At 46.0% G+C, this 26,565-nt stretch overlaps 1 protein-coding gene across 1 annotated transcript in view; it reads right to left on the bottom strand.

The window, feature by feature from the left end:
- USP34 (ubiquitin specific peptidase 34) overlaps positions 1–26,565 on the bottom strand; it is a 3,618,222-nt gene that overhangs the window by 1,199,905 nt on the left and 2,391,752 nt on the right. The window contains exon 47 of the mRNA XM_069608012.1: positions 25,475–25,569. Within this exon, the coding sequence (XP_069464113.1) occupies positions 25,475–25,569 (95 nt within the window). The remainder of the gene's footprint in view (positions 1–25,474; positions 25,570–26,565) is intronic.

Raw genomic sequence — 26,565 nt, 5'->3', positions numbered from 1 at the left:
CAGCCCAGTCCCTGATTAGGACAAAGCAGAGTTATTATGTAAATGGCCATAAAGCTAATAGATACCTGGTGAGCAAATTAGCGAGAACCCGTCGACGGAACCACGTCATAGCGCTTAAGGACCCAAAGGGTAGAACTCTGTATGGGGAATTGGCAAAACTACAAGTAGCAGCGGCCCATCTAGCCGACACTTTGACCTCAGCCCCTCACCCACAGGCCCTCCACAAACAATTTATAGAAGGTGCCCGGCTACCACACCTCTCTGAAACAGACAGAACCACCCTGGAAGCCCCAATCACGACTGAAGAGGTGGAAGAAACACTCAAATACCTGAAGCCCAGGGCTCCAGGACCAGATGGCTTCCCACTTAAATTCTACAAACTCTTTCGCCCCTTGTTTCTGCGCCCAATGACAGAGCTTTTTTTTTTCTTTCAAATTGACTTTTATTAGTTTTGATACAAACAATGTGACATGAACAGGTACACTTTTGTTATCATCGTGATGTTATCTCACTCCAACAAAACGTTTTAACAAAACTATACAAGTGTCAGTATTAACCTTTCCCTCCTCAAATTCGTTACTTTTTCCCCTTCCCTTCCCCCCGTCGACAGTCCACTGTTTTTACGCAGTTCGTTGGCAGAGACGTATTCTTCATATAAATTAGGACAATTGTCGTATTTTAGTCGCATTTCTTCTTGTCTTGTGGCAGGCTCCTTTACTTTCGGTGAGTGGGTGGTATACAGGCCTTCCTCCGTCGTGTGGGTTGATTGAGTCTCAAAGTCTTTGGTTTAGTGTCGTCCTGGGTTTGGGACGTGAAGTGTGTTAGGCAGAAACCTGTGCAGTTCCCTTAGGGACCACTGCAAAAGATTTAGGACTACAGGTGGTTGGCAGTAAACCCAATTGGCAGCAGTCTGTACCACCCAGATTTACCTGGTAGCTGTGGCTGAGCAGTCAGACTTCTCTCAAGATGAGTTAGGCAGTATATAGAGTATACACAATAGGTACAGAGATACAGTAGCACAAGCAAACACTGACCAGAGCTTTGGTGTAAAAGTATATAATTATTTATTTAAAGACACACTTGTAAATTACACTAGCACAAAAAGAGGTAAGTAAATTCAACACACAGTCACTATTATATATATATATACAACCCTAATTACTTATTTGACAAGTCTTAGTGAGAAACACCACTTATTTTCAGACAGAGGTGAGCGCTTAACCTAAGATGGCACTCTAATAAGTTATATAAAAAGGGAGGAAAAAGGCAGAGTTATGGAAGCACACAAATTCAATACTTTTCAAAGAACCACAGTGAGGCAGGTTAGGCAAAGTCTACTGGAGAGCAAGGAAGTTCAAATGCCAGGCCCAATCTTAGAGAAAGCAAGCGAAATGTGTCTAGGATCACACAGTGGGGTTATGCCCAAAGAGTCTTTGTAGATAGTTCACAAAAGATTGAGATCGAGTCAGGAAAAGTTAGTTAACAGGCCCCAGGCTAACCCAGGTTAGAAAGTCGAGGATTTACTGTCACCACAAACGATCTGTCGCAAGGGAAGCCAGGCGGGACACAGTACCTGAAATGGGAAGAACGCTCCAGCGGGGGCAGTTGTTCCTGGCAGCGGGTGCAAGTGGGTGTTTCGTCCAGAGGAAGAGGAGGTCTCGACGTGGAGGAAAGATGAAGGTCGTTGCACTGCCAGGGAAGAAACCAGCCGCAAAGTTTTCCGGTTACAAGGTACTACCCTTTACTTCGCGGTAGTGGTAAACCGTGGTATTCCGGTTGCCGGGGTGCTTGGCACGGGCAAGGAGGCCACGAGATGGTCCAGTAAGGCGAAAAGACGGGCAAACTGGTTATCCCCACCAGTCAAAGGAAGAAGACTCTCCGGACTGGAGATCACCTCTGTCGTCGGGAAAAGTGGTGAGACGGTTCAGCAGGGCTCCACCGGTGGTGTCGTCGTTGCAGGTCGGCTCAGCTTCTCCCTCCTCGGATTCTTAGGTCCTGTGGCGAAACCGAAACTCGGTTCCAAAATGGCGTTTGTGTTCGCTTCTGTGACTCCACCCAAGTCCAGCCCTTTGTTCCACTTTTTTGGCGGGCTTCTCCACAGAAGTCTCCAAAAGTGGTGCCACTCTGTCTGGGTACCACAGGGGTTGTGGGAGGGGTTTTAGGCACCCTGGACTGAGTTGCCTCAGCAAGTAAAGTCGCACTCTTGTGTGACTGGCCCAAGTGGTTAGCCGCCCGGCTCACCACTTAGCATGTTTGAGTGACAGCTAGGCTGAATGAATGGGGGTTTTCTGCATAAAAGCAGGGCTTTGGGGACTGGAACTTCAGAAGTCGCCACAGGACCTAAAGAATCCGAGGAGGGAGAAGCCGAGCCGACCTGCAACGACGACACCACCGGTGGAGCCCTGCTGAACCGTCTCACCACTTTTCCAGAAGCCTGCCAAAAAGTGGAACAAAGGGCTCGACTTGGGTTGGAGTCACAGAAGCGAACACAAACGCCATTTTGGAACCAAGTTTCGGCAAAAAATACCAACCGGTGAATTTATATTAATTTCATAAATCAGCGGTATGTTCAAGGCTATTTTAAAAGGTGGTAACCTCGAACAATGGGAAAATCCCATAGAAATATATTCGCGGTCGAATATAAAAAGTAGTATCCACTGCCACCAGCCAAAACTCGGTTGGGGGGGACTGGACAGTGCCCCCTCGAACAACAGGCCCCGGGGCAATCAAATTGCCCCAACCAGTATGTCCACAATATGATGGTTTGTACTGGTTCTGTTCACAATTTGAGACTAGTAAAGCCAATGGTGCCTTTACATGCCCTGGGAGACAGTAGTCACTCCCAGGGTATGGAGTCTATGTTTGGGGGTCGCTATGACACCCCTGGGTTACTGCACCGAAGGTGCTGTGTAACCCACATATCAAAAACACATGAAGCCCTATGGGGTAAAGGACCCCATAGCCCATAGAACACATTCAAAGTCAAAGGAACACCTCAAATCATATCTAAGAGTGGGAGAAAAAGAGTCTCACTCTTAGCAGGAGAAAAAAATAAACCCCAAATATCCAGCAAAGCTGCTGGAGGACTCACTAAGTTTGGGAAATTAGCCTTTACAGAGAATTCTCCCTAACAAAGTGCAGCAAAGTCACACCATATTTCTTCGTTACGTGCCGCTTTTCTGTGGAGCGCCGCTGTAATTTTCTCCATCGTGTATATGTTTATAGCAATACTTATCCATTCCCTTTTCCGTTGGGAGAAGTAGGGATTTCCATTTGATGACTAGGCCTGCTCTCGCTGCCATTAGCAGCTAGGATGCTAGTCCCTTTATTTTGACTAATTCTTCTTTGTCTTCTTCTAGTCGAAATAACGTGAGGAGGGGTGTTGCTTTCCTCTCGACGCCATCTATCTGCCTAATCCATCCCAACACCTCGTTCCAATATATACATACTTTCGGGCAGGCCCACCACATGTGCCAGTAGTTGGCATCCGTTCCACATCCGCATTTTGGAAAGTCTGTGGGGGTCATATTGCCACCTATGGAGTAACTTTACTGCGTGGAGCTTGTATTGTGCCGCGATCGATATTCGAGATGGTGTTTTGCATATAGTATCCCAGGTGTACTGGTCGAATTTTCTGTTAAAGTCCTTTTCCCACTTGTCTCTGAGGCTCGAGGTGGAGTCTTGATTTTTGTTCACCAGAGCACTATACATGCATGATATCAGACCTTTATTCGAGGTGGTCGTGTCAAGGATTTTGTCAAATGTGGCGAGTTCTCTGCGTATCTTGGGATGCCACTCTCGTTTGGATAGGACTCCTTTGAGGCGTAGGTATAGGAACATCGGTATTGGGTGCAGTTGTAGGGCTTCCTCCAGTTCTGATATTGCTACAAATGTATCTTCTCTCCATAGTTGTCCCACTCTTTCAAGTCCTGCATCAAACCAGGTTTGGTATCTGGTGTGTTCAGGGATTTCCTCTCGGATTCCCGGGGCCCATAGGTGACTCAGGGGGGACGGCCAGGTTGTTATGCTGGTCATTGCTTTACCATCTTTCGTCCCCAGAATGGGGTGGTGGTGCAGCTTTCGCGTGAGCTTTGGTCTCGGGACCACAGCCATTCCGAGAGTGTCGCCGGAGTCAGGTTGTCATTGTCCAGTTGGACCCATTCTAAGTCTTTCCTGTCTCTTAGGTGGGGGACGAGGACTCGTAGCTGGACTGCCTTGTAGTATCGCTCTATGTCTGGGAGGCCGACCCCGCCTCGTCTTTTGGGTAGTATGAGAGTTTCGTATGGTATTCTAGGCTTTTTCCCAACCCACAGGAATCTGATTATTGCCTTTTTCGCTTGTTTGAAGAAGTCCTTCAGGATCTTTATAGGGAGGACTTGGAATGGGTATAGGAAGCGTGGGAGACGAACCATCTTGATGGCGTTGAGAGCGCCCATCCATGAGATCGTGAGGGGTTGCCATCTCGCGAGATCGGCCTCGAGTCTGGAGAGGAGATGTGGAAAGTTTGCTTTGTATAGGTTGGCGATACTTCTCGTTTACGAAGTAGCGTAGCGTTGGCCCTTCGATGGTGAGGCCTAGATGGGCGAATTCAGTTTGCTGATGCATGGTGCGTTCATGTAATGGGAAGAAGATGGACTTGGTTCTGTTGATTTTGAAGCCCGAAAGCAAGCCGTATTCTTTTATGAGTTGTATGGCGCGTGGCATTGATGTCATAGGGTTCTGCACATGGAGTAGAATATCATCTGCACATAGGGCCAGTTTGTATTCCCTGCTCTGCACCGTCCACTTCTTTGTCTGCTCTAAGCGTCTGTGCTAGGGGTTCCAGGGATAGAGCGAATAATATTGCAGAGAGCGGGCATCCTTGCCTCGTACCTCTACTCAGCAGGAACCATCGGGAGTTCACTGTTACAGATGCTCGGGGTGAGGTGTATACTGCTTTAATTCCTCACCGGAGTGTCGGGGCAAGTCCTATTTTCTTTAGTTTTGCTTCCAGGAAGGACCATTCGACTCTGTCGAACGCTTTCTCCGTGTGGATTGAGAATAGTGCTGCCATGTTTGACATTTTCTTGGCCTCGTTTATCAGGTGAAGGGTCTTGCGAGTGGAGTCCACCCCCTGTCTACCAAGGATAAACCCAACCTGATCAGCGTGGATTATAGAATGCATATGCGTTTCTAGTCTTGCTGTGAGGACGCGCGTGTCGTCAATGTTAAGGAGGCAGATAGGGCGGTAAGACGCGCACTGCTTGGGGTCTTTGCCTTCTTTCGGAATAACTGTAATTATTGCTTCGGAGAAGGATTCAGGTGCGGTGCCGGTTTGGAGAGTGTGATTGAAGAGTTCGACCATAAATGGGAGGATGGGGCCAAGGAAGGTTTTGTAGAAGCCTGCCATGTAACCATCGTTTCCGGGGGCTTTCCCAGTCGGGAGTCTTTTGATGGCGTCTTCTATTTCTTTGTCTGTGATGGGGGATTTGAGTGCCTATGCTATTTCTTGGGTTAGTCTTGGCATAGTTCTCTTATTCATGTATTCATTAATAACCTTCTCATCTGGTGTGGCTTGGGATGTGTATCATTTTTCATAAAAGTCGGCAAAGGCTTCGGGAATGTCGACGGGGAGTTCTGCTTGTAGGTCTGTTCCATTGTCTATGGATGACACCCATCTATCTGCTCGTTGTGCTCGTAGTCTGTCAGCTAATAGCACATCTGCCTTATCTCCCTTCTCATAGTGTTTTTGTTTCAGAAATTGAAGTTTGCGAATTACTTGGCCTATCTCCAACTGACGCAGTTCTTCTCTCTTCTTGTTCGCCTCAGCTATTCTCTTCTCTCTCGGCGCCTGTGGATAGTGCGCACAGGTCCAATTGTGTAATTTCATTCCTGAGCTTGCTTTCTATCAGAATTTGTTCTCTTTTCTTTGTGGCTCCTCCTTTTATTATTATCCCTCTCCACGTGGCCTTCCCTGCCTCCCATACCGTGTGTTTTGAGACTTCACCTGTGTTGTTCCATTCGAAGTATTCGCCGATGTCTTTCGCCAGTTGGTCATGGAACACTGGGTCTTTCCAGAGTGTTTCATTGCAGCACCATTTCGAGCTCCTGTGGGGTAGCGCCATCTGGGTGAGGTTAACCGTGACCATGTCATGGTCCGACCAAGTTACAGGGATTATCTCTGATGTGGACATCGCTTCCATTAGGCCTGGTGTTAGGTATATAGAATCAATCCTGGTGTCCGTGGTATGTGGTGCAGAGTAGAATGTGAACCCTGGTTGCTGGGGATTCATGTGGTGTCATGCATCTGTGAGCTTATATGTGTTCATCATTTCAATCACTTCTGTGTGGCCAGCCTCAGGTGGGTTGCTTGCACGCGGATTACCAGTTTCTCTATCAAGTGTTGGGTCCCCCCACATGTTGAAGTCGCCTCTGAGTATCACTTCGCCTTCTGCTTCGATCATGATTTTGGGGATTATTTGTTGTAAGAACGTGGACTGTCCTGTATTGGGGGCATATATGGAGGCGAGTGTGATGGTGGTGTCTCGTATGCTGCCCACCAACATGAGTGCTCTACCGCTTACATCTACCCAGGTTTTTAGTACCTCTATTTTGAGCCCTTGCCCCAGTATTCGGTTCCAGATCTGGCATATAGGACCCTCCATTCTTCTCCTCTTATATATCTCGTTTCTTGTAAGAACAGTACATCCAACTTGGCCCTTTTGAATTCTCTGGCAATTAGTGATCTCTTGGTGGGGGAGTGAATTCCTTTGACATTCAATGTTCTGATTCCGATTGAGGCGGGCCCGTTGCTTGTGACGTCCATAATATTAGCCATTAGCGTATGTCCTTTGTCTGTTCACAGAGTCCCTTTTTTATCTCTAATTGCCAATGATTTGCGGATGTTCTGCTTGATACGTCTGTCTGTTTTCAGTTTTGACATCTTAACCACCCCCTTCTCCCTTTCCTTGCTGCTTTTTAACCCCATCCCCCCCCCCTTTTCCCCTCTTGTCCAAGTCTTCCATTCTTGATTGGTGGCGTCTGATTTGGATTGGGTAAAAATTGTCAATCCTACGTCAGACCACCGGGGAGAACCGTTACTGCATGGTCCGTATTTCACACACAATCACTTTAACTGTTTGAGCCTCCTTCTCACCCCCCCCCCCATTGTATAAAACACAACATTAACTTTTGTAAAAGGATATGTCCTGGTACGAGCACTTAAGCGACCCATCTTTAGCTGGTCCCCCCCCCCCCCGCCCCTCCATGAGGGTATCTTTTCGGGGCGTCTGATCTCGGGTCAGTGGGTTTGGAAGTTTTGGGCCGCTTCATCATTGTTGGCCTATCAGGTCAAGTCTCTCAGTCTGACCTGTATTGGGTTTCGACCATCTAGGTGATGTTTTCATTTGTCATTGTCTGGAGTGTTGTTGCTGCACCTGTATTTCCTAGACCCCTTCACTCTTTTTCTCCTTGGTCCCTGGAGTTCCCATCGTGATCTCCCTTGTTCAGGTTCCTCCCGGTCTCTTTCCTTTGGGCTCGTTCCCAGGAGTTCGGCGGTGCAGTGTTGAATCTCTTCTTCAGTTTTCTGGTGTATTCTCCTACTTCCATGTTCGAATGTGAGGGCCCTGTGTATTCGTTCTGTTTTAGGCTCATCAATGTCTTCATCAGCATTCAGGATTTTAATAATGCAATGGATTGTTTTCTTGAGGTCTCCCTCCATTTCCTCCTCTTGTTCCGGAATACCGAAGAAGTTGTTCCTTCTCTCGTGGTTCTCCAAATCGTCCACTTTTAATTGGAATTCCTCCTCCCTTTCTATATTTCTCTTATTCTCAGGTCCATTTGAGTTTCGAGGGTATCTATGGAGGCTTGATTATTCTCGACCCCTTCAAGTCTTTCCTCAATGTTGTCCATTCTCTGGGTTATCTTATCCATTTTACCGCCCAGGTTAGCTCCCATGTTCTTTATCTCGTTCAGTAGTGCTGCAATGTCACCCTTAGTGGCCACCGCACCTATTTCGGATGTATCCATTGTGAATTTGTTCTCCGTGCCTAGGGTCGGTGGGTTTACAGCAGTGGCGTATCTGCCGAGTTTTGCTTTAGTGTTCATGTGGGGTTGCTGCAGCTGAGGAGGCACAAGTCCCTGATCCGGGACCCAACCCTCAGTGCAGTCGACCTTGGTGTGATTTCAATTGAACTTGGTGGTTTATAGGTACTTTGTGAGCGGGGGATTGGTGGGTATTACAAGAGTCTCCTTGAGTGTCCTTTCACATCATCCGGAGTGCAAATGGTGGGGGGGGGGATTATTTAGTTTTCGTTTTACTTCTTGGGTGGTTGTCGTCTGCTCTTTTCGTGGTGGGAGTTAAGGCCGTTCAGCAGGGCTGCAGTGACTCTCTCAGTGGGCGCCGCACCTATTTCCAATGCTTCTTCTGGTCAATTCCCCCCCGCCCCCTTCAATACCTGGGGCCGGTGGGTATGGGGTGTGGGTGCGTCTGGCGAGTTACGCTTTGGCGTGTTGTGTGGGGTTGCTGTGGCTGAGGAGGCACACGCCCCTGATTCGGGGGCCCAACCCTCAGTGCAATAATTTGTGCTGTTGGCTTCGAGGTGATTCCATTCATGACTGGGTGATCAGCGGCACCCTGTGGGTGGCGGTTTGTTGTGAGTTATGTGGATTCCCTTAGGTGGCCTTGCAGGTTGTCTGGGGGTGCAGGTGGTAGGGGGGTTGCCTTGTTAGCGTTGTATACCCTTGGTGTAGGGCCCACTGCTCTCTGTTGCTTCAGTATTCCGCAGTGGTCTGCTGTTTGTATAGAGCTGGGGACTGGCACCACGCGCGGCTTACCTAGAGGCTCCTGCTGGTCTCCGAGGGCACTGGACGCCAAAGTGCGATGAGTTGTGTGCTCCGGTTTGCGCCGCTGAGGCGTTCACCTACTTCTGCAGGGGAGTGAGGGGGGGGGGGAAGAGTCTGCAGGGGGTATTGCGTATTGAAACTGCCCGGCCAGATGCTCACCGGGCCCTCAGGCCAGGCGTCTGCTGTCTTTCATGGTCGGCATGCGGGGCGCTGCGCAGGCTTACCGGGGTTTCACTTTCATTTGTGCTCTGTCGTTTGGGCCAAAACTTTGCACGTGGTTTCGTGCCTTTTCCCTTTGCGGTTTTGTTCGATTTTTCCTATGAGTGGGGGTAGTCTTCCAATAATTTTCTACTTGTTCTCATTCCGGGGGGAGGGGTCACGAAGCGGGGGCTCAGGTCACTTCACAGACCCACGGGTGAGGAGCTCACATGGTAATAGTGCTTATCCGTGCGCCCCCTGGTGGCCAATGACAGAGCTTTTTAACTCCTTCCGGGACACAGGTGCAATAGCTCCTTCTATGCAACAGTCCACCACAATCATGCTCCTGAAACCTGGCAAAGACCGGAAAGAATGCTCATCGTATAGACCGATATCACTTCTGAATGTGGACGCAAGCGCATTCTCAAAAGTACTGGCGAACAGGCTAGCGCAAGTCCCACCGTCTATCATAGATCAAGACCAAGCGAGATTCATCAGAGGCAGAAGCCCTCTGGACAACATCCGCCGAGCGCTCAATCTCATCGAAGTCGCGACCCAAGAACGACAGGGCCTGGCAGTTTTAACCTTGAATGCCACCAAAGCCTTCGATAGGGTGGACTGGAACTTTATGCGCCTCACATTGGAGGCATTCCGGTTTGGCCCCACATTCCAAAAGATGCTATTAGCCAACTATAAAGCCCTGAAAACATCACTCCGACTGAACCAAAAGACCTCAACCCCGATCCTGCTCTCATGTGGGACGAGGCAAAGATGCCCGTTCTCTCCACTGATCTTTGCTCTGGTCATGGAACCTTTAGCCCAAAGGACGCGATCCAATGACAAAATCACCGGGCTGGGCATAAACGGAGAACAGTTAAAGATTTCCTTGTACGCCGATGATGTGATGATCTCAATCTCCATCACCAACTGTCAGGCCTCCTTACCCGCCGTTCTGACCGAACGGGAGGCGTTTGAACGAGTGGCAAGATTCCAGGTAAACTACTCCAAATCGGAGGCACTGGGCGTGAACTTAGATGCTCCTCTCATAGCCACCCTCCAAGCACTGTGCCCGTTGGCATGGAGCACCATTTCATCAGCCTACGTAGGGATACGTCTCACAGCGGACCCGAAACAGCTGTACGCAGCCAACTCCCCCCCCTATTCAAGGAGCTGGAGAATGACCTACAACGCTGGGACAAGAAATCTCTCTGCTAGGACGGGTCACAGCATGCAAAATGAACTTCCTTCCTAGACTGCTATAACTGTGCTCCGCTCTCCCGGTCCCGCCTCGCGCGAAACAAGCCTTGGAGCAACTACAGAGGAAGCTTGCGAAATGTGTCTGGAGGGGGCGCAGGGCCAGAATACCAATGAAAGTCATGACAGAAGCAGCAAAATGGGACTGCCTAGACCTGCCTAACCTCATGAACTATTTCTTGACGGCCCAAATGGCGAGCGCTGCTACCTGGGCTGAACTGGAGACCCCCCCCAAAGTGGACTTGTATCGAGCAAGCTAAATGTCAGCCACAGCTACACTCCCTACCGCATGTCCCAGGGGCCCTCTGGAGCTGTGGACCACGGATGCTATCAACCACCAAAGCAACCCTAGACGCATGGGCGTGAGCCCGGCGGAGGAAGAAGTTGCCCAAAGGCTTGAGCCCGCTCTCTCAGGTCATCCAGAACCCTGACTTCTCACCATGAATGGAGGCAGTAAGCTTCAACCGATGGACTGCAGGAGGCCTTCAATCCCTCTCTCAACTCTACGAGGGCAATGCTCCGCTCAGCTTTGAGGAATGCAAGGGACGCTTCCAGCTGACGGAGAGGGAGAGGTTTACATACGCTCAACTGCGCCACTGGATCTCACAGCCGGCGGTCTGTCAAGGGGCCACTCGGGACCTGCACCCCCTCGAACATGCGCTGGGGGAAGGCACACACCGGGGGCGGATCACCAAGCTGTATTACCTCCTCCAGGAGGATATGCTAAAGGTCAGACCCCCATACATGGCCAGATGGGAAGCGGACATGGGACACCCCATCGAGGACCAGACATGGGTGGAGTTATGGACCAGGATCAACTCGACCTCCAGATGCATCACAAACAAGGAGTGTGCCTTAAAGCTTCTGCACCGCAGGTACTACTCCCCAGCTCGCCTACACCATTGCAGCACATCTATAGACCCGAGCTGCTGGAGGCGCCGCTGTGTTGAACGGGGGTCCTTTTTCCATATGTGGTGGGGATGCCCAACGGTGCAGTCCTTCTGGAAGGAGATCATACAAATCATTGAGGACACTACCCAGCGCAGGCTGCCGATGGACCCAGAGGTGATCCTCCTGGGGGTGGCGAGCCAAGACTGCTATCCTAAAATAGAACGCTCCGCTAAACTGCTTACACATCTACTGCTAGCAGCCAAGATCACAGTGGCAAGTAAATGGAAATTGCTCTGATGGATAAAAGTTTGTGAAATTCTGGTGGCTGAGAAAGTCACGGTGGCGAAAGAAGTGGCCCTCCTCCGCTTCACAGACTGCTGGGCTCCAGTGCTGGATTACCATAGCAGATTCCCAGCGCTGACTTTCCAACCTCACCTGGTGATGAACTTTCTAGAGCCACGAAATCCCGACGGATCCCCAGACCGTCAGAGCATCACGGACATGGGGGTGGACACGTTGGGGGCCACCGAGGGGGGACTGAACATGTTTCACGTATATTAACTGTATTGGGAGTTGTTCCAATGTGAATAATTTGCTTCTTATGCTGTAACCGAAATAAAAAAAAGTTGTTCTGGACACCTTCTCTTTCCTCCCCTTCAGGGATGTGCTCTGCCACCATGGCAATGACACCCCTTTAAAGAAACAAACAAGTTTTCCATTCTTAAGTCCTCAGAAATTAGAGCCTCTGGTACATTTGGGGCTCCATATTCAAGTGCAAATGGAAGAGTGTCCTGATGAGAGGACTCATTTTCCACAAAGATGGATGACATGGACTTGAAAAAGTCTTTTTTTGGTAAAGGTTTAAAAACCTTCACAGGTTCTGTCGACAGCTTTGACCCCAAAGAACTCGACCTGTGATTCAACAGAGTCACATAGGAATGAGGTGTAGGCGTCTCTTCTTCGACTCGAGGCTTCGAAGGCAGACCTCTCGACTGCCTTCGAAGCCTGGAGTCAAGGCGCGCAAGCTGTACCCTTTGAAGACACCTTTTTGGCCTTAGGAGGCATGATGGGGTCCTGGAACTTTTTTGTTTTTTCAGAAGGAGGCAGAGTCGTCTTCTCGAAGATTTTTAACATTTGAAGACAAAAAGTCTCTCACTCTGCCTTGGAGGCCGACTTACCTGGCCATTCTATCTTGCACTCGGGAAAGGAGTCAGAAGACGTCAATCTGGATCTGTGATGTCTTTTCGTGGCCTTCTTACGAGAAGCTGAAGACAAGTGATGGGAACCACTGCGAGATCGTAAGCGCTTCTTGGTGAACCCCCATCAAACTTTTCCGGAAGGGCTTCTCTTCGAAGGAGTTGTTGATGGGGATTTATACTGGGGCCTACCCGTAGCGAGTTTCCCCTTCCTCTCATTAAGTGCCTTTCCTGTCATGGACTGACAGGAACCGCAGTCCTTCATGTTGTGCTCGAGCCGGAGATACGAAAGACAGATGCGGTGAGGGGACATCTTGGCCCCACAGTCTCTGCATTTCTTGAATCCAGTTTTTGGAGTCTACATTATCGAGTATACCCGTTAAAAACTATGAAAGTGCAGTGAATCCGAAGCAAACTGCACAGCGGAAAAAGAGGAGTGAAGTAATGGGTGCGGGGCGTGCTATATGAACTGTCTGTAACGTCATGCTCGAGAGCAGACAGAGACCGCCGAGGGACATCGAGTCAACGACACACAGAGCCCTTGTAGCAGCTGACGCTGGAAGAAGATTATCAAAGATGAGGAATACATGGGAGGACACAATCCATTTGAAGCAGGTTTTTAGACATGACAGTGACAGACTTTATTTTCAGACTTCCTGACAAGTCCACTAGTTTTCTTTTAGGTAGGGAAACCCCTCTTAGCTTTACAGATAAAGAGGATCCAACATTTTCTTATTTAATAAAAAAGTAGGTGTCCAGTCATTTGGTCGACTGAAAACTGGTCGAATGACATTTGGTCGAAAACCAAATGGTCGAATTTTTTTTTATTTATATATTTATTTTTCGGGTTTTCGTTTTTAAAAAAAGGGGTTTTTAGAGAAAAAAAAGGGGGTTGGGGGGACCCCCCCAAAAAGATAAAAAAAGGGGTGAAAATAAAACAAAATAAAAATTCGACCATTTGGTTTGACCATTTGTCTGGTCGACCATTTTTTTTCGACCAAATGTCTGGCAACCATAAAAGTGTATACCCAAACAAATGCCACCATTGTGTCAGAGCCTTACCTCTGCACTATTACAGACCCTGTTGTGCTTTAAAAATAAAAACCAGTTGGATTTTCACCAAAACAAAAAGGATTTTAAGTTTGTCCAGACTCCACCAAAAAGCCCAACTTTGAGATCCCCTATAAAACCTCCAATCTTGATAGAAAACAACAAAAGTTATTCTCTGTTAAATAAATATTAGCTATATTGTTAGAACGGCAGCCCAACAAAATGGCTTTGGCAACTGGAACCCACCAAGATCATGTTCTACAGGACACTTTCTTAAAAAAATACACTGACAAACTGAATCCAGTGTGACAGGGTAAGAGAACTGTCCATGTCAAGAGGGCAGGGGGACCTCTCCCAACCAGGGGCAGGACCAGCTCCTGCCCCAGAGGCTGTGTGAGAGGGTTGGAAGTGCCCCAGTCTCTGTCCCTTCTACATGGGACTGGCTAAATGCAGGAAGTGCCACGTCTTATTGCTCCATACCAGCTGCCCAGTGTTTCACTTGTTGCCCCACAGGACTACAGCTGGCAGAGGTTTTTGCGACGGAAACCTAACTACCCAGTTCATCAGGGAGAGAGGCGGCAGAGAGCGGGAAAGCAGTAGAGCACTGTGCAAGTCCTCCGGCCAGCAAACCTGACGCTCCATTCAACACAGACAAGAACTTTGAAATTGACTAGAATTGTAGCGGGCTGCCATTATGGAGAACCAGCGGATCCACGTACAAAAAGGGGGAGAGGCTTAAAGCCCATTTTATGTTCTATGATGCCTGTAACCTGCCCCGGGTGTAAAGCAAAGGCAGCAATTGGCCGGGGAAGCAGCTAAGAGACGACCAATCAAGGAGGAAGGGGGCAGAAAGGGGGTTTAAGGGAGATGACCGTGTGGGTTTTTCAGGTTAAGTCAAGGGAGGAGAAGGTGGACCAAGAGACCATGTGGAAGAATGACGGCACAGTGGAATATTGTTCAGAGCATGTGCAAGTTCAGGTATTCGTTTTTTAAACAAAGTGGTACTTGGGTGAGTTTATGGTGGGAAGGGTGAGTGAGTGACGACACTAAGTGGTAATGTAGGGGTGTGAGTGGGGGAGCTGAGTTAGAAAGATTATTGGGAGCGTGACTGTGGGAGAAGGTGGGGTGGAGTGTAGAGTTGAGTGGAGAGAGGGATAGAGTAATAGTCGACGGAAGACCATTGGATGAACAGAGGGAGAGGAAGAGGGGAATGGGAGGAACAGAAGGGAGGAGAGTACAAGGATCGGAAAGGAAGGAAATAACATCAGGGAAAGACTCGAATGAGACCTGGGTGATTGGAAGGCACCACTTTTTGATAACATTTATTGCAGGGCCCAGGTTAAGATCGACCTGGATTGATCCCAGAGGAAGTGAGAGAGATAATGTGGTTGCCTTTAGGTCAAGTAGTAATTCAGACATTTAGATAGTAAAGATATTTAGATAGCAGGAGTTACCAATTTCTAGAGAACATCTTGGGATTTAGGGATGCCTGGGAATGGGAGGACCTTACCCACGGGGGAGGAGGGAGAGGAACTACGGCAGTTTGTAAGGCACTCTTCAAAAATCACAATTAAAAACCCTGAACAGAGTTGGTGTGTTCTTGAGACCATCTGTGACACCACCCAATCGATGATTGGGTAAATCGGGCATGCTCAACGTATTCCAGTCATAAAGATCTTACTGTGGCATACTGAATTTGAGAAAAACCCCAAAGATTGCTGGTATTGATATGACTTGCTAAGCTTGTCTGTCTCCAGGTTTTGGGGTGCCACTGGATGTATCATATCACCATGCAATCCAGAGCCACACCCGGAAGTTCACAAATTGTTCCTAAACCAGGAAACACAAACAAGGGGGGCGGTCACCAGGCATTGTTCATCATACACCTACACAAGTCAGTATTGACTGGAAATCAAATTCCACATCCCAGTACCAAATGCTTTTTATTCACAATGCACTGGGTTGACAGGACAGGTTAGTTGTCAACCTGTCCCCATTATCAAACTACATACCTCTTTAATTGTTATTGATAGTGATGGTGTTTCAAAACACCACAGGTTAGCCGTAGACTCCACAACTCAAGTCTCTATTACTCAATTTGTAGCTTCAAAATAGCTGTCGGTCCACTTCAGTACTGCAAATCAACCAAACACACAATCCCATCAATGTATAGCCATATGGGACCCACCGCGGACATATCCCATCACCGACATGCACCACCGTGCCACCAGCACCTCTCACTAATTTATCCGGATTGTGACGCAAAATTACATGTCTGCTTAGTGAGGCTACATTGTCTAACTTGTACCAGATGCAATAACACACCACCTAATTGTGAGAACAAAAGTAGTAGTACCTCCTTTTTCAATATATTAATCTCCGTGACTTCCATCAAGATTTTCCTTCAATAAACCGAAATCCCTATACTCAATAGTTCCAAGGATCGGTGCCTATTTAAAAAAAACATGTGTATATGTATCAGTATACGGCCGTGCCACTACAATACAATTGAAGCTACCATTATGGCAGCTCCGGGTGATAAATGTCTTGCATACAGTGAGGAATATGTTAAGAATGTACTGGATTCCCGGTCTGTATTAGCTGACACAAGTATGGGTGTTTTGAACAAAAACAATGATCAGTGGGATGAATTAGCACAGCTCAGAAAACGTTTAATTCACACTGAACTGCATGGGGTGATTATGTTACAATACCTGAAAAATCAGGCACTTCCCCAGGGTTTGATTGTTAGGAATGAACCCACGTTATTTCTTGACAATCCAGAATTTAAGATCCAATGGAGTTACATATCTAACAAATGTGGTCGGGACAGGCTAGTGCTTATTATAGATACAGCTACAGAGGTATCTAAACAAATAGAAATAGATATTTCTCAACTACAAGATGAACTGAAGTAAGACTTGGATCTCGAGGCTTTCAAGAATAAATTAGATCAACATCTCAAAGAATTACTAGACTTCAAGAATGACACGAATTCTGAGCGGGTAAAGAGAATGAGAAAAGATCTTTCTAATTTTTCACATGAGAAGATCTTCCCCTACATTGTTGATGGCTATACATTTGGGAACACCTATCATGGCACAAATAGTCAGACCTCCTTTAAAAAGAGGGTCCACTTTCGTAATACCTCTTACAGCTCAAGTGACGATGGAAGTACAGGGTCCACGGACCAAAGTAACCAACAGGGTACAGGTAGAGGACAACGGTACCATAATAAACAAAGACAAGGACGTCCTTTTTTAGGACAGGGACCCAACCGAGGGGATTGGGGGAATCAGATCCAAACGCGCAGCAGGGCGAGGAATCAGTGGTGATCAATTTGTCTGGTTATACCTTTAGTAGCAATGAAGAACAAGTACTAAATGAAGGTTTAAATTTTGTCACCACTAAGTTCCATGATCCTTTTGAGTTTAGATCGGAATTCCACAGCTTCATGCGGAAAATTTGTTTAAATTAATTTTTCCAGAATAACATCTATGAAAATCTTAATCGCACAGGTTTAAGAAATAAATCTACATTCAACGCTCCTTCTCACAGTTACACCTCTGAGTCCCAGATGTTCGAAAAACAAGTCCTCAAAGAGGTTTATAAATTGGAACAACAAGGCATAGCTAATCACTCCAACTTTGGTGTTATCCAAAGGGCACTCATTTCCAAGCTGGCTGGGGCAGATGATGTCATTGTGAGACAAGCTGACAAAGATGGGGCCATTGTCCTCCTTAACCGTACAGATTATGTTGGTGAATATCTACGGTTACTAAATGATGCTAGAAGCTATCGCCCCATCCCTAATGATCCATCGAGTACTTTGATGGCTATTATAGAAATCAAGGTATCAAGTGCTTATGAGGCTAAGATGATTATCAAGCAGGAATGTGATTATCTCATCAGAAAGCAAGGACGAGTACCAGTGTTTTACATCTTACCGAAAGTGCACAAAAGTCTGATTAATACACCAGGCAGACCCATTGTATCAGGGGTTAGTTCCATACTAGAACCCCTGTCTAAATTTGTGGATTATTATTTGAGACCTTTTGTTCTGAAAATGAGCAGCTATCTAAGGGACACCTCGGATGCCATCAATAAAATAGAAAATCTACCTTATAATTCCGACAACTTTCTACTGATCAGCCTCGACATACAATCTTTGTATATGGTTATCCCACAAAGAGCGACACTAGAAGTAGTCGAAGAAATCCTGAGAGACAGAGAAGATGGTCATCCGGTTTGCAATGCTTTCATAATGTGGTGTGCAGAATTTGCTTTGACTAGAAACTTTTTTCAATTTCAAAGAAGTTTCTATGAACAAATAGAAGGTACTGCAATGGGTGCAGCAATGGCATCTAATCTTGCCAATCTTTATGTTGAATATTTTGAAAAACTGGTCATCTATCCCGACACCAATCCTTTCAAAAAACATCTGGTAAAGTGGCTGCATTACATAGATGATATTTTCATAGTATGGGAAGGTACTAAAGTTGAGGCTGAGCTGTTTGTGGAATGGCTAAACACACAAAATCCTTTTCTAAAATTTACAAAGGAAATCAATACACATGAGATCAATTTTTTAGACATCACTATCTTCCATCATGAAGGGAATCTAAAAGTGAAACGTTACAACAAAAACACTGACAAGAATGCCTTGTTGCATTTTTCCAGCCATCATGCTAACCACATTAAACCAAATTTGCCTTTTGGGCAATTTTTAAGACTCAAAAGGAACAGTAGTTTACAGCAAGACTACTGTAGTAGTGCGGCCTTGTTATCCAGTAAATTACGTAGTAAAGCTTATCCGGCGAAATTGGTGAAAACATCCTCCAAAAGAGCAATTACCAATAATCGAGAGGCTCTACTACAAAAAAAGAAGAAGAGAGAAGATAGAGAGAACCGTATTGTGTTTGTGAATACCTTTTCAAATTTATCTTATAAAATCAAAGGTATCATCAACAAAACCTGGAAAAATGTTTATAATGATAAATCTGTGCCACTGCCTTTAGTGGCTTTCAAAAAAAGGCAGAACATCAGAGGCATGTTGATTAGAAACTATATATCGTGAAACATATGACAGTACCTAGACAAACAACTTTGTGGGGTCTTCCCCCTGTTAAGGGACATTTCCCCTGTGGACAATGTATCATGTGTGCTTACACCAAAGAAACAAAACAGGTCTTGCTCAATCCTACCACTATGTGGTCTCTTAACGATATGACAAATTGTAACACGGAAAACGTGGTCTACCTAATCACATGTCCATGTGGACTACAATATATCGGCAAAACTAACAGGAAGTGTCGTACCCGTATGGTGGAACATCGAAGCTGTATAAAAAAATCAGATTTTAACGGCATCTATGGTTAAACACTTTATACAAATGAAGCATTCACATGAGGATTTGAGATGGGTGATTTTGAAAAAGGTGTTGGGCAAAAGCAAGTCAGAAACAGACGGGAAATTGTTATTGTTTGAACAGAAAATGATTTTCAAATGTCAAAGTCATGTCGTAGGTTTAAAGGAAGAAATTGAGTGGCAGCATACACATGATTAGAGCCTACAACCAGAAAGTCAATCTTGACTTAAAAGTGGTGTTCTGAAATGTTTTTGACCTATGGGTTTGAAAAAGCACCATTTGTTTCCCAACATATAATCCAGCGCCGCCGTTTTACACACCCACTAATTCGGTTGGTTGTCACTTGCATTGTCCTCATCATTATTGTGTAGTGGGTATTGTTGGTCTGCTTTCTATGTCTATGATTTGTGATATCGCTGTAGACTGACTCGTTCTTTCTCCATTGGGTTCTAATTACTTCCCCTTGTGGGATTGAATTGGTTTCACATAGCCATTACGGATATTCATTAAACGTTCGACGTGGTGACGTTGGTCGCCATTTTTCTTCATGGCTCGGATCTCTGTTGCGCAAGTCCTCTTTCTGTATCCATAGTTGTAGTTTTCACAGTCCTCCGTCTATGGCGTTTGACACATCTGAATGTTTATACGTGAGCACACTTAGAGAAAGTTTAGCGCGGCTCGCATATATGTGGAAGACTTGAGGCGTTGGTCACACTGAGATGTAAACACTCCGGGGGATACAGGTATGTTTCATTTCATTATGTTCTGAATTGGTGGCTCTTTCCCGTAGCCATAGATGTAAGAGTGAGGCTGTATTGTAGTGGCACGGCCGCATACTGATACATATACACATGTTTTTTTTTTTTTTTTAAATAGGCACCGATCATTGGAACTATTGAGTATAGGGATTTCGGTTTATTGAAGGAAAATCTTGATGGAAGTCACGGAGATGAATATATTGAAAAAGGAGGTACTACTACTTTTGTTCTCACAATTAGGTGGTGTGTTATTGCATCTGGTACAAGTTAGACAATGTAGTCTCACTAAGCAGACATGTAATTTTGCCTCACAATCCGGATAAATTAGTGAGAGGTGCTGGTGGCACGGTGGTGCATGTCGGTGATGGGATATGTCCGCGGTGGGTCCCATATGGCTATACATTGATGGGATTGTGTGTTTGGTTGATTTGCAGTACTGAAGTGGACCGACCGCTATTTTGAAGCTACAAATTGAGTGATAGAGACTTGAGTTGTGGAGTCTACGGCTAACCTGTGGTGTTTTGAAACACCAGCACTACCAATACCAATTAAAGAGGTATGTAGTTTGATAATGGGGACAGGTTGACAACTAACCTGTCCTGTCAACCCAGTGCATTGTGCTTAAAAAGCATTTGGTACTGGGATGTGGAATTTGATTTCCAGTCAATACTGACTTGTGTAGGTGTATGATGAACAATGCCTGGTGACCGCCCCCCTTGTTTGTGTTTCCTGGTTTAGGAACAATTTGGGAACTTCCGGGTGTGGCTCTGGATTGCATGGCGGAAACTATGAAATGGAACTATTCCCCTGAAGAAAGTTTGTGCATTTAGTGCAAGGAAGAACTGAAACATGTCGGGATTATTGTGTATCTGAGTCAGTGTACTCAGTTTGTTTGGAAAATTGTTAAATCCATTCATGTGTGTTGTGTACTGTTTTTTACTATTGGATGTGGTTATATGTATGTCAAATTTGTGATTTGTATTGTTTTTTATACCATGCTGTGTGAGGTTGGGTCATACTCATACCAAACACTTTTATGAGTGTTTTTATCATTGTGAATACTTGATTAAAACAAAAAACTTTTTTCTTAATTGAAGTAACACGTTCTGGGTCTATTTTTTCAAGACTAAATGTACCAGGAGGGTGGGTATGCATGAATACATCTGCAAAAGATCAGCAAATTTTATGAATGGTGTAACTGTCTCCTTGACATATTAACACTTTTGGTCATCCCCTGACCGTGAGAGAGAGGGAGTATTCGAAAAGGGGTCTTTTTTGTCTAGCCTTATATAAAATGATGGACAGGAGCAGTACTGCATGTTCTGCCTTGCTATACTGCAGTGCAACTATGTATACCGACTAGAACATTTGTTAAAGTATGGGGGAAAACTACGTTATGACATTTTTTTTTAGGAACTCTTTGATTACTTTGCTGCCTTATACTAATGCACAGCCAATGCTAACTGCCCTGTTTAACAAGCGTCTTATTGCCATTGTTGTGGGAGCCCTATGTCCTAATTTGCATGTCCCAACTCAGAAGGCTTTATCGACTAATACAGAGAAATGCTTGCTTCCTCAGTTTTCGCCTTCATCGTGGTTCCCTTTTAGCATGTAGAAGCAGGTTTTAGATTACTGCTTTGCTAGGCAAGGTGACTTCAGCTGACTGAAGCTGCCATGTAATAAACAGGCTTGCATGCCCAGAACCGTCTGTGAATTGAAGAAGTAGCTTGCACAGCACAACCCAAATGCATCACTGTTTGCCTTCCATTCTGATTTTGTTTTCCTGAGCGTGAGAATGCAGTCTCTGCCAAAGACTTACATGCTGAGACGCTGTTCTTTCAGCTGAAACATTGTTGCTTAATGACACCATGACATGCCATGTCGGAAACATCCCTCTATGTTAAAATGCATGTGTGCTCTCTCATATAAAACTTGATGTGTGGAGGAGAAGGGGGTTGCTGCATCAAGTCTCGTTTGACGTTGGGTTGTTGGTTTGTCCTGTGTTTGCTGGCTTTGTTGATTGCCATTAAACATTGTTAAAATGGAATTCTGAACTCTGGCATGGTGGGCAGAGGTTCAGAAGGCCAGCCTAGTTTCTTGGAACATGGTAACCTTCTGGACAAGCCAGACCAATCAAGGTAGCATTGGCGGCAGTCAAGACTAGGTCTCAGGAGGGGCGAGGGTGATCGAAAGCCCACAATGAGCACACACAGTAAATAACACTGCAAATGTCTCTCAGTCAGGTGTATACATCAAAAATACATTTTTAAAGACCTTTTAAATCATACAGAAAGCAATTCTCAGCAGTAATAACTAAACCAATGCAATGCTACTATTAAGCACATATACAGTCAACAATGGCCTAAACGAATAGCACACAGTAAGGGTCTACAATCTGTAAAGAAAGGGAGCATACAGTGCAAATATTATTTAGGTAGTCCTTCACTATTCAAACCCTAACTGAGAGGCAGTCCAATCCCTAAAATGAGTGGAGCCTTGTGCTCAAAAGTACTTTTGGTGCTGGTGCACGCGATCTGCGGTTGAACCAAAACGCAGGGACTGTAGCGACTCAGGAAGGTGGGCGAGGCAGCAAAGAATAAGTTCCCACTATTCAAGGATGGTCTCCCGAAGAGGGTAGAACAGGATCCAAGAGTTGGGAATATTTTGGTAGCACAGCCTACCTCGATAAAGAAGAGTGGCCCTCAGGGACACTCGTGTGCGTACAAATGGATGGATGCGCCAGGGGCCACTTGTAAGGATTGCAAGTACTCGCCGACCCGCGGTGCACTCAGGACCAAACTTTAAAAAGGACTCGACTGCTGGTCGCAGGTTCAAATGCTGCAGTTGCGCGGCTCTGTGGCTTTCAGGGGCTGCATTCCAGGGATGATTCTGTGGCTGGACAGTGGCGATTTCCGCTCCTGATGAAGGGATCAAGCCAATTCCACTCCAGCAAGTCTGAAGGCACGGGGGGCACATCAGCACGGCACCCACAAAGTTCGTCACCACAGCTGAGTGATACAGTGACTGCGTATGCTTGGGTTCAGGCAGACTCTCCCAATTCCAGACCTAGGAATGCTAGGTGTATAAAACCCGGCAGGAGAGTGCCTTATACCCAGAGCTTACAATCTCCAAATGCTCAAGTGTCAACTCGAGACAGCAGCGGTTCCAGGGAAAAGGTCCTGTGCAAGCTGCTCAGTTCACTGGTTTGTCCAGGAACACTTCCGAGAAGGCTCATTTACAGGTTGAGGTGCAGAGAATAGTTAGTCACACTATTCCAATAGGTCAAAGCACCTTTTCAGACCTTCTGTTCGATTACAAACACGGGGACCAATGGGACGATAGCTGGTTCAGGGTGCCAAACCTTCCAGCGGGTCACCAGCGGTTCCTCGGTTCTGATTCTTGGTTTCAGGATGCATGGCTCCATTTCCTACGTTTGGTGTGCACTCAAGAGATCGACCTGGAATGAGTGTAAGATGCCTTCTCTAATCCAGAATTTCTTTCGCACCAAAACGAAAAGGACCATATTAGAGGGGTCTGCGTGATTTTTCTGTCTCTGACAAGTTCCCATGAGAAATGTGCGAACCACAAAAGGTCTGCACATTTCCCATGCGAACACGCATTCAAAACCCCTACATATCCACACTCCCACCCACACCCCCAACATAACCAAACCCCAATTACCTTTCCTTCATGCTGTGTCCCTGCAGCGCCAGTTTCCTTTCACTTCCGTGATCAGGAACCGGCACCACAGGCAGTGGTCGAAGTGAGCGGGAGTAGTCGGGAGCGGTGCTCCTATACTTTTTTAAATTACCTGGTAAAGCTCCTATACTTTTATTTTAAAAAGAAACCGTTCCGGAATGGTTTTGTTTTAAAATAAAAGTGTGGGAATAAGTTGAAACCTTCACTTTCAGTGCACTGCACTGAACTTTCCCTTAAACAGCAGGTGCAAGTGATTGGGGGGGTGTATTGTGTGTGGGAGGGGTTGTGGCAATGGGGTTTGTGGGGAGAAGGGGCAGGCCAGCAGGGAACATAGTTCCACTACTACTTTTCGTACACTTCGAACACTGGCCACAGGGTGCTTTTCTTTTCGTAAGCAGCAGGGGTTTCCCCCGCAAGCCCTGCTCGCTATACTGTAAAGTACAGCGAGCTGGGTTTATGGGGGACACCCCTGGAGCACCCGTTTTTGTATTTTTTTGGGTGTTTTGCAGGGGTGTCCCCCGCAACATCCCGCTCACTATACTGTATAGCATAGTGAGCAGGGTATTGCGGGGGACACGCCCGCAGCCCCCAGTTTTTTTTTCTACATTTGGCTGGGGGCTGGGAGTGAGTGGCGAGTTGTGGGGGACAACCCCCCAAGCCCAAAGTCCCAAAGTCCGACCCCACCAAAAGACAAACACACCACGAAAAGTTCTGACTTTTGGTAGTCCGAACGTTTCGTGGTGTTTGTTTTAGGTCTTTTGGTGGGGTCAGACTTTTATAGTGTAACAAAATGTACAATACCAATGAGAGATCTGCTCACAAACAGCCATGCCAGACGTAGACCAATCACGGACCACGGTGGGCCCAGTCATTCTCAACACACCAGACATCCTGGCACCCAGGATGTGTATTGGAACTAGACAGTCCAGCCCACATCCTGGAGGCACACACACGTCATGCAAAAGCCAGCGGAAGCTTCTGTTTGCGCGGCGGTCTGCATGACCAAAAAAGGGATTTCCCGGGTGTTCTCGACCTGGCCAAAGGACAGAACAAAGGACCTTGTGGCATGGGCATTTTAGGCACTGCCCACTGTCCTGCGGTCGACGCTGTATAGACCATACAAAAGGGTTAAAAATGAAAAAAAATGAAAGGTAACAGCTGCCACCAGCTTTGTTCAAGGCACATTTGTACATCTACCGAAAAATCTTTTAAGGGAGGGTGTCTAGAGCCTTAAAAATTAAAGGAAGACCCCAGCACACTATTACTGTAAGGTACTTTTGTTGACTGTTAAAATGTTGCTAAAGAATAGCAACAAAGTGAAAGATTAAGGGAAACAAAGTCTCCCAGTACTGACTGTCTTAAGGGCATGTCAGTTTCCCCATAACAAAATTGAGCAAAAGCCCATCGGAGTACAGCAGAAGGCTGGGCTCCACTGCAAAAAGCCAGGCTAGGATGGTCAGACAACAGCAAAAAGTTCGGGGGTTCACAACTGGAGGAAAAATTACACATAAATGAAAATCTTTCCTAACAAACGTCATTCACAATTCACTGGAAGAGTCTGGTTATTTTTTCACGACAACAGGTTAGAACTTTGGAGCAGAGAAATAGCCAGCAGCTATAAATCATACACATGAAGGAGATTGCATTTTTGTCCTGAACCTCCAGGAGCAAATAATAGTCAACTCAAAATTCCTATGAAGCAGAAGTTACGAATCATATAGTATGCATAGTAGGTTCATTTTATTATTGTCACTAATGAAGGGTTGTTGGAAGTAAAAGATGAATTAAACTATACGTTCTACAATGGTGTTTTTATTTGTGCCAATGTAAAACCAGCAAGAACATTTTAAACAGGAAGCACTATGGCTAGAACAGAAAAAAGCACATGATTTCTCTTTCCAATTGAACATGTGAAGTGTACAATTAGAGGTAAAAACTGTTTAGCTACATTTTACTAATATTTTACTATATATAACCGTTGGCTTATCGTAATTAGGTTATAAAACAGTCTAACAAATCATTTAGAGACATAAAAGTTATTTTGGTAAGAGTGTTATTTGAAATAAAATAGCATAATAAATAGCAGGAAAATGACAGAATAAATAGCAGACAAATGACAGATTAAAAAGTATATGAAACATTAACTAGGTTTTAAAGATTTGGCACCACACAAACACTCAGAACTTTACGAAATAAATTTGCTTTCATAACAAATAGAATTACTGTTTCCAAATTACCTTTTCTCTGCCCGCACTTTCTTCCCACAGTGAGAACAGGTGTACATGTTGTCACCTTCCAAGGTATCTTTAATTGTAACTTCATCAAGAGATTCCTACAAAAACAAAGATTATTTTAAAACTGAAAAGTAAATTAAAAAATGATATAGCTGAAGAACAAATGACTTGCCGCTCGGTAATGTTCGTTCTGATGGATGTTCCTCCCACATATTCCCCATCTATGATATTCTATCTCCAACGCAGCTGTTACCCAAATATTTTCTTCTCCAGGGTGCTAAGCACAGCTTCTTTGAATACCTCAATAAGCACTGCACCGGACAGTCTGGACCAGTCAGCCGTATATATCAGGGCCAGTGCATATCCAAGTGCTGCGCCACATGACTGAAGTTCTGCCAATTTCCCTAGCACTCAGCCACAGAGGGATCGCAGAATCGATAAGATGCAGAAGCTAACTGCTAAGAGGGGCAAGTTGGGAGGGCAATGAAGAATCTGTGGGAGAAACATCCATCATCTCTGAGAGGTAAGTAATTTGTTCTGTTAATGGATTCCTTACTCCCACAAATTCTTCATCTATAGTAGGCCACCATAGCAGTACATAGATCTGGAGGAGGGAAGAGAGGGAGAAAACACCACTGAAACCAGTAAACTCTGGAGGGCTGCTTTGTCCAAGTGAGCATCCCGATGGGAAATCCGATGGGAAATCCAAGCAAGAATGCTTGTGAAATGTGTGTAACAAGACCCACTTTATTGCCTGGCTAACATCCAAGACAGGGACACCACTCTGCAAGGTAGAGCTGACAACCAGCGCTCTGGTTGAACGAGCCCAGAGGTCTCCAGGAACATCTTACCGAGCCAGATCGAAGTATTCTGAGATGCAGAGAGTGACCCGCCTTAAATGGGTCTGCTCAGTCACAGCGGTGCCAGCAAAGGCACCAGAATAACCCACAAAAAGCCGGTAATCATTCCTGACATCTATGATATGGGGGCGTAGTAGCAGAGGGCCACCTTGGGTCCAGCAATTGGAATCGCTCCACTGCCTTAGAAGGATGCTGCGGAGGAAAGAAACCAACAGAAGGTAAATCTTTTGAGAG

The sequence above is a fragment of the Ambystoma mexicanum genome, chromosome 4q (genome assembly GCF_040938575.1).
Source record: "Ambystoma mexicanum isolate Mex_15411 chromosome 4q, UKY_AmexF1_1, whole genome shotgun sequence".
Classification (NCBI taxonomy): Eukaryota; Metazoa; Chordata; class Amphibia; order Caudata; family Ambystomatidae; genus Ambystoma; species Ambystoma mexicanum.
This window is presented reverse-complemented; position numbering and strand designations above follow the sequence as displayed.